General features: G+C 42.7%; 1 protein-coding gene across 1 annotated transcript; it reads right to left on the bottom strand.

Moving 5' to 3' along the window:
* Positions 1-3,775: 3,775 nt before the first annotated feature.
* Positions 3,776-9,075, bottom strand: LOC131687658 (uncharacterized). Its single transcript, XM_058971755.1, has 2 exons — positions 7,435-9,075; positions 3,776-7,339 (listed from the first exon to the last, which is right to left on the bottom strand). Exons 1-2 carry the CDS (start codon positions 9,073-9,075, stop codon positions 3,776-3,778), a joined length of 5,205 nt encoding a protein of 1,734 aa, XP_058827738.1.
* Between the last annotated feature and the right edge of the window lie 377 nt (positions 9,076-9,452).

Raw genomic sequence — 9,452 nt, 5'->3', positions numbered from 1 at the left:
TTTGTCCATTGTCGTTAAGTAATTTATAGTTGTTGTTCATATTATTATTGTTGTTAATATTATTCTTTACATTATCGTTAATATTATAATTATTATAAGTATTACTATTATTGTTATCGCTGTTTTTTAATTTTCTTGTCATGGACCCGGTGTTGACAGTAAGTACGTTTAAGGCTTTCAATTCGTCTGAGGTTGCAACAATTCTGGATAAGGCATCCGCTGTAGCGTTGCTTTTACCTGGAATGTATTCTATATTAAAGTCGAATTCTTCTAAATCTAGTCTCATTCTAGTGAGTTTGGTGGTTGGGTTTTCATAATCAATAAAAATACTAATGGTCTATGGTCTGCTCTGACCGTAAATTTTCTTCCGTTTAGGTAAGGTTTGAAATAATTTATTCCCCAGTGTATTCTTGTTAGTTCCTTTAGTATTGTCGATTTATTTTTCTCTCCTGGAGTGAAGCTTTTACTCGCTAAAGCTATGGGTAAGTCATTTCAGTTTTTAATTTGGGATAAAACTGCTCCGCATACTACGTCTGATACGTAAGTTGTTAGTATAAACGGTTGAGCAAAGTCGGGGTATTGAAGTAGTTTTGGTGAGATTAGGTGTGAGGTGAGATTTGTGTTAAAGGCGTTTTGGCATTCATTTGTCCAAACGAACTGTTTGTTTTTCTTTAGAAGTTGATTTAGTGGGTGTGCTATTGTTGCAAAGTTTGGCACAAATTTGCGGTAATAGTTACAAAAAGCTACAAATCGTCTACAGTCGTCACTATTTTTGGGTATAGGGTAGTTGTTAATAGTGTCGAATTTGGAACTATCTGGTAGTATTCTATTATCTGTAATTTTGTGTCCTAGATACGTCACTTCTGTATTGAAGAATTTGCATTTTTGGCGATTTAATTTTAGATTATATTTTCTGATTCTGTCGAAGACTTTTGCTAAATTTTGCAAGTGGTGTTGGATGGAACATCCAATAACAATTATGTCATCGATATAGACGAATGCATTTGATTCATTTGATTCATTTGATTCATTTGATTTATTTGATTCATTTGATTCATTTGATTCATTTGATTCATTTGATTCATTTGATTCATTTGATTCATTTGATTCATTTGATTCATTTGATTCATTTGATTCATTTGATTCATTTGATTCATTTGATTCATTTGATTCATTTGATTCATTTGATTCATTTGATTCATTTGATTCATTTGAATCATTTGAGTCATTTGAGTCATTTGATTCATTTGATTCATTTGATTCATTTGATTCATTTGATTCATTTGATTCATTTGATTCATTTGATTCATTTGATTCATTTGATTCATTTGATTCATTTGATTCATTTGATTCATTTGATTCATTTCATTCATTTCATTCATTTCATTCATTTCATTCATTTCATTCATTTCATTCATTTCATTCATTTGATTCATTTGATTCATTTGATTCATTTGATTCATTTGATTCATTTGGTTCATTTGATTCATTTGATTCATTTGATTCATTTGATTCATTTGATTCATTTGATTCATTTGATTCATTTGATTCATTTGATTCATTTGATTCATTTGATTCATTTGATTCATTTGATTCATTTGATTCATTTGATTCATTTGATTCATTTGATTCATTTGATTCATTTGATTCATTTGATTCATTTGATTCATTTGATTCATTTGATTCATTTGATTCATTTGATTCATTTGATTCATTTGATTCATTTGATTCATTTGATTCATTTGATTCATTTGATTCATTTGATTCATTTGATTCATTTGATTCATTTGATTCATTTGATTCAATTGATTCATTTGATTCATTTGATTCATTTGATTTATTTGATTCATTTGATTCATTTGATTCATTTGATTCATTTGTTTCATTTGATTTATTTGATTCATTTGATTCATTTGATTCACTTGATTCATTTGATTCATTTGATTCATTTGATTCATTTGATTCATTTGTTTCATTTGATTCATTTGATTCATTTGATTCATTTGATTCACTTGATTCATTTGATTCATTTGATTCATTTGATTCATTTGATTCATTTGATTCATTTGATTCATTTGATTCATTTGATTCATTTGATTCATTTGATTCATTTGATTCTTTTGATTCATTTGATTCATTTGATTCATTTGATTTGTTCACGCGGAAGACGAGATTTTCGGACACTTAACTTTTAAACACTGCACTTATCGCGAAATCGAACTGTTTATTGTGGGAGAACACGTCTTCACTGAACGATAATTTATTTCAACTGATCTAATTTACTATCTACTACATACAGTCAGCTGATCGAGCTCGGAAAGCCTTTTCGCTCCAGAGAACTTTCCAACAGGAGAGATTGCGAAACCGGTAGAAATTTACATGCGAGAAACCGAGACTGATCAAACGATCTCGATCGGGACTGTCTAGGGGTGTTCAAAAATTGGGTTTGACTATGTACTATCTTGTCTCGCTCAACCATAACCGGCCGCCTTGAAATCTCCTAGATTTTAACTGCTACCTACTCTAACTATTCTATACTATATATAACAATTGTGTTGGTATATGTTAATTGTATTTTGTTTGTGATCGATCAGTTGTTGCTTCTCCTGCTTATATGACGATGACCTTGACCCAATATCCAAAACTGGGACACGGTTGCTGTATGTGTTTACATTGCTGCTGCTGGTTTTTTCTGCACGGTTGACCTTGACCCACATTCGCTGATGAATATAGGGCCCTGCTGCTGACAGTGTTGATTTCAACGTTAAGTAGTGCTGTTATGCTTGTGGATGGATATACTTCTCGGTGACTGTTCCGGTGTTTTCTACTGGAACTGACGATTTGTTCTTTGTATGCTGTTAAGTTTATGCTGTTCTTCGTTGGATTTGATGCTGAACTACACATTATATGCTGGATTGGCGTGGTGCAATCGCTGCTTTTGTCGGGCTGACTAGCCGATTATCCGCTGCTGCTGTACTTATCAGACGATGTGAGGCTGGAGATTGCTGCCCGGCAAATTTTCGACGAGTAATCTTCTTACTATTGGGACTGGTACTTTCGGATTGGATGTTTGCTGCTTGCTGAGTTGTCTTCGGTGATGATGATTGTTGTCGTGATTCTGGAACAAATGAGAGGGTGCTTTTTCAAACTGTATTAAGGTAAGGGAATACGACTTGCCTGAATCGGAGGCCCCATGGCCTCCGATGATGCCGGTTGGCATCCTGATGGATACCGGCTGGTGTGTGAATGTTGAAAAGCGATGTTCTTACGTTGACATTTCGTTGTAGGTTTTTTCTTCGATGACTGCGATGGACTGCTACGACGTTGAGACCGCCGAGAAAGCTGGCCAAGCTCGTCGACAATCGCTGCGTAGCGTCTGGGAATTGGATAGCGCTTCTCCTCCTCCGTTGCTGTCATGGGTACCTCGAATATGTCCAATGTGAAGAATATATGTAGCGTCAATTCGCAAATGGACGAACACACTACAGGCATGAGCTGACGCAAAGCATCAATGCTCATTGGAACATAACCAAACGTTGGCTAAACTGCATATGCACTATACATGCAACATCAACGACAAACCATCACCGGACAACACAGATTACCTCAATATGGTAGAGATTTGTTGTAGGCATCTCTCGTTGGACTGTTCAAAGAGAGCCATCAGGGACAGGATTGACTGAGGAAAAAATAATCGATAACTTTTTGAAAGAAAAATATTCACATAACTTAACTGGTGTGCGGAGGCCTCCCAGCCTCCGCCGTTGGAGGGATACTAGATCTCCTCTGATGATAGATTGGAATTGTCTCGAATTGGCAATATACAGATCTTGGAGATCCCCCTGGTATAATTGCCATTTGTTGTACGCACATCGACTACTCGAATGTTGCCATCTGGTCCGTGGTGTACCTCAGTCACTCGTCCCAATAACCATTTTAGAGGCGGTAAGTTCTCTTCTTTAAGAACCACCATCGTTCCGACTGCTACATTGTCCTTCTGCTGGGTCCATTTCGTTCTGCTCTGTAGCTCTGACAGGTACTGGCGTGTCCACTTTTTCCAAAGTTCCTGAGTGTAATGCTGGATCTTTTGCCATGCTGATAGCCGATTTTCCGGGATTTCAGTTAGATTGGGTTCCGGAATCGCTACTAATGGCCTCTGAATGAGGAAATGACCAGGGGTCAGAGCCTCAAAATCGTCTGGATCATTACTGAGTGGGGTCAGCGGGCGGAAATTTAGAATAGCTTCTATCTGCACCAGTACGGTCTGCATCTCGTCGTAGATCAGACTGTGGGAACCGATTGTGCGCTTAAAGAGCGTTTTGAAGGACTTGACTGCAGACTCCCACAATCCTCCAAAGTTCGGCGATCGTTCTGGAATGAACCGAAATTGTATATCCTCACTGGCTGTCTCCTTCTCTACGATGTCTCGAAACTGCTGATTTAGGAACAGAGAACGGAGTTCGTCTAATTCTCGTTTAGCGCCGACAAAGTTTTTGGCGTTGTCGCACATAATTAGGTCCGGCTTTCCGCGCCGGGCTGCAAACCGCTTGAGAGATGCCAACAATGCCTGCGTTGTAAGATCTGCTACTAATTCCAGATGCACAGCCTTTGTAACCAGACAAACGTAAATCGCTACAAAACACTTCACCGGCTGGCGTTTGCGGTGAGGATATACGACGTAAAACGGTCCGCAATAATCCACTCCGACTCTCTGGAATGGAGCACAGGGGGTGACACGTTCTGGTGGTAAATCTGCCATCAGCTGTTCATGAACCTTAGGTTTCGTTCGAAAACACGCCACGCAACTGTGAATGACTTTCCGGACCAGATTTCGGACGCTCGTAGGCCAGAATCGCTCTCGCATGGTTGAAATCGTCAGCTGCTGTCCGGCGTGAAACAATTTCTGGTGGTAGTATCTGGCGATTACTATGGCGAGAGGGTGTCGGTGATCTACGATGAATGGATGTTTGCGGTCAACTGAAACAGAAGCGTGTCGCAACCGGCCGCCGACACAAAGTATCCCTTCGCGTAGTCGAGGGTTCAATGATGCGATTCTAGACGAAGAACGAACGTGGTGTGCCCGTGCGACATCTATCAGCTCTTGCGGATAACATTCTTCCTGTGACAAACGAACTAATGACCGAACAGCATCGTCGAGCTCTTCGGACGAAATGGTTCCTAGTTTGCGACAATTTCGATTAGCAACTTGAGCATTAAAGCGGAATCGACGGATCAAAGCAACTAGTCTGGTCAGGTCCACCATTGATGATCGCAGACTGAAAACTTCGCTGGGCAGTGCTGCTTGAAGAACCACTGTCACCGTTTCCTTTTCTTCCAACACTGACGACTCGATTTCTTCTTCGTGGATCTGCTGGCTTATCGGCCAGTGTACCTTCTCATGAAAGGTCCAGTTGGGTCCTCTGAACCAGTGAGATTGATACTGCAATTGCGCTGGAGTCATACCCCGTGAAATTATGTCTGCTGGATTATCGATGCCGGCGATATGGTTCCAAGTTCCATTCTTTGTAATGTGCTGGATTTCTGACACACGGTTTGCTACAAATTGCTTCCACCTAGATGGTGGCGACTGAAGCCAGCACTTGACGATCATCGAGTCCGTCCAAAAGTATGCCTTAGCATTGATGCGAATGCTGTTCACCACCCTTTCATAAACGTGTGCCAACAACAATGCCGACGAAAGTTCCAAGCGCGGAATCGATTGTTTCTTCTTCTTCTTGTTCAAATTTTCCAATGGGGCAACACGGGACTTCGACGTTAAAAGATGCACATCGACCGCTCCTCCATCGGCTACGGTTCGAATGTAGATACATGCCCCGTAGGCCTTCCCGGACGCAAATCCGTGGATTTCTACTGATACAACGTGACTGCCGATTCCCGTCCACCGTGGTACGGATAGTCCTTCCAGGCCGGCCAAATTCCGCCTTAACTCTTGCCACTGTTCTTGCAGCCTTTCACCCAGTGGCTGATCCCATCCGCATTCTTGCATCCACAAGTCTTGTATAAAGATCTTGGCCTGAATTACTACGGGACCGACTAATCCCAACGGATCGAATAAACGGGACACATCAGCGAGAACAGCTCGCTTCGTGATGACACCTGTGCTCCACTTCGGTGTACTGAACCGGAATGTGTCCGTACCGGGTTCCCAAACCAAACCCAAAGTCTTTACTGCGCAACTCGCCGAGTCTAGCTCTAAAATCGTACGATCATCACGCAAACTCTCCGGCACGTTCATTAGAATCTCCTTACAGTTAGTCAATGAAATCATATCACCGACGAACTGGTTCCCTCTTTCAATGTTGTCTACACCTGTCAACATATCATCGACGTAGAAGTCCTGCTTAAGCACTTTAGCAGCTACCGGGTGCGTTTGTCTTCCTTCTTCCGCCAATTTCTGCAGGCACTTCGTCGCTAGATACGGTGCAGACGCTGTACCGTACGTTACTGTCGTTAGTTCGTACGTACGTAACTGCTCTTCTACCGAACTTCGCCATAGAATTCTTTGAAGTCGTTGATCATCTGCTGTAACATTCACCATGCGATACATCTTTGCGACGTCTGCCACTATCGCGTACCGATGCAATCGAAATCGTAGAATGATGTCCAGCAAATCGTCTTGCACTACCGGACCCACCATCAAGGCGTCGTTGAGAGACACACCTGTGCTCGTTTTGCAAGATGCGTCGAAGACTACTCGCAGCTTCGTAGTTGTGCTGTCCGGCTTCAAGACTGCATGATGAGGTAAATAATATTCTATACCGCTCGATGTTTCGTTGACGACTTCCACCATATGACCGAGGTTCTGATACTCGCTGATGAACTCGGTGTACAGCTGCTTCAACTGCGGATTCGCAGCAAATCTTTTCTCCAATCCCGCAAAACGTCGTACTGCTATCTCTTTGGATTCGCCAAGCTGATTGATAACAAATTCCTTCTTGGGTAATGTGACAACAAATCTACCTTTACTGTCTCTCACTGTTGTCTTCTCGAAATGGTCTTCGCATGCAGATTCTTCGAGGGAGTGCGTACTTCTGGTGCGGCATGTTTCCAGTTCCCAAAACCTGGTAAGCTGGTCTTGAATATCCGCAGTGGAACACGCATGGGTCACCGACGATAGTCTGCAAGAGTATGTATTGGGAACTCGACCAGATACGATCCAGCCAAAAACGGTATTCTGCAATGTGGGACCTTCACTTGTCGCCTTCAGTTGGCCTTCCTTTAGCAAATCCATATAGTATTCTGCTCCGATGATGACATCAACAGGACCAGTTTCGTGAAATTGTGGATCCGCCATGAGGGTTGACTCCGGAAGAATCCACTGTTGGCGGTGGGCAAGGCTACGGTCAACTTCGGCAACACGTGAAACTGCATTTGTTCAGCAAAGTGTGAGATGTCTGACAGTCTCGGGCTCACTTCTGCCTGAACAGATTTGGTGGACAACGAACGAGCTGACCCAATTCCTTGGACAGCTAAAAATGATGACAACTCGTCGAACTTCAGCTTCGTTGAGAACTCTTTAGACATGAGACAATGCTGAGAACACGAATCTAGCAATGCTCGAGCTAGTACAGAGTTTCCGAATCGATCCGATAGTTTCACAAGAGCAGTTGATAATAGAATATTGTGTGTTGGTGTATTGGGAAGTGCAACGAAGTTGTGGCTGGTGGTGGCGTTTTGTGAGGTGGACGGAGTATGTATGATCTGCGAGCTAGCAGAGGTAGCAGGTGTGTTGCTTGATTGTGTGTGGGCGTGTTGGTTCAGAGTTGGTGGTTTAGTCTGTGGATGTTGGTTTGCTGCCGATGGTTTCGTCTGCGGGGTTGGAACGGAGGATCTTACCTGGTTGATGTGCAGCATGGAGTGGTGTTTCTGACGACAGTGATGGCAGACTCCTTTATCACAAGATCGTGCATAATGACCAGAGCTCAGACAATTGCGGCACAACATGTTCTTATTCACAGCTTCACTTCTCTCTGGAACCTTCATTCGTTGGAACTTCATGCAATGGAAAGCAGTGTGCCACGACTCACTGCAGAACGGACATCTGCCAGGCAATCTCGCTGTAGTACGGCAGAATGAAATCTTTGTTGGTCGGTGATCTGGAACGGAAGGTTTTGATGTGCTGATCGACTGTAGTACAGAGCAATGATTTCGGAGGAACTCGATCACTTTATCATACGGTGGGACTTCAGTAGAACCGTGATGAGTCTCCCAGAGACGAAGAGTAGCAGAATCCAGGCGCGAACATAGCATGTACACCAAAAGAGTACTCCACCCAGCCGTATTCTCTCGGATTTTCTCCAGCATCTGCAGATTTTTGTCAAACTCCCCAATGAGCTGATTAATTCCGTCGTAACTCTCCTTCTTCAGAGTCTCCAGTGAAAATAGTGCGTCTAAATGAGCCTTCACTATCAGCTTCTTGTTCTCGTAGCGCCTCACCAGTGCCTTCCACGCGACGCTGTAATTGTCTGCCGAAAGCTCCAATGAACTGACCTCCTGCAATGCGTCACCAGACAGCGAAGATCGGAGATACGTAAATTTGTCTACATCGGTCAGTTGGTTGTTGTTGTCGATAAGACTGCGAAAAGTGTCTCTGAACGTCACCCACTCGCGAATTTTTCCACTGAACGAAGGCAGCCGAATGTCAGGTAGCTTAACTCGTGAGACCGGTCCTGCTGCTTGGTGGTTATCGGAACCTGATAACAAATGGGCCGTCCCCGCTTGAAGCTCTATCAATTCCGCCTTAAGATTGCAAAACCTATCATAAAACTGATGCATCACCTGGAAATTGCTATCTTCGCGAGCCTGCACTGCCTCTTCTTTCACCGTGGGATCTTTTCCAGCAACTTCCTTCAGTTCTTCGTCTTCTTGTAGTACCTCAATTTTTCCGCGCACATCGTAAAATTCCTTCGCAACCTCATCCAGCTTCTGGAGATGAATACTAAGCTGTCGGGAATCACGCTCTTCATCAAAGTTGTGGAGAAAGCGGTCAATTAACTCAGTAAAATGATGCAGCTGCTTCTCGCGCTTCAGCAGCGCCTTCAGTACACCGGACATCTCAGTAGCTGCACTGGTAATATCACACTTCACTGCAATAATATCACACAACTTTGCACTCACTTATTTTGCTCAAAACACAACCGATCGACTCGACGTTCCTCTTCGCGACCCGCAAGACAGACAGACTTACAACCCGATTGACAGCCGCGATGGGAAACCAACCAAAAGAAAATCGATAATCGAAAATCAGCAGAAATTCTGAGACCAAGCAATTTAATTGCATACACAACCCGTGCTACGTGCTAATTGAATAGAATACTCGCATGCGTTTTTGAAATCTTTATTAACGTCACACCTTGGTAAGCCACATGCAACAGGCCACCGTAACTCATGCACTACTTCACCAAAATCTGCCAAATTGCCTTCCGTCGTCC

The sequence above is a fragment of the Topomyia yanbarensis genome, chromosome 3 (genome assembly GCF_030247195.1).
Source record: "Topomyia yanbarensis strain Yona2022 chromosome 3, ASM3024719v1, whole genome shotgun sequence".
Taxonomy (NCBI): domain Eukaryota; kingdom Metazoa; phylum Arthropoda; class Insecta; order Diptera; family Culicidae; genus Topomyia; species Topomyia yanbarensis.
Note: the sequence above shows the minus strand (reverse complement) of the source record. Positions and strands in the feature narration are given on the sequence as shown.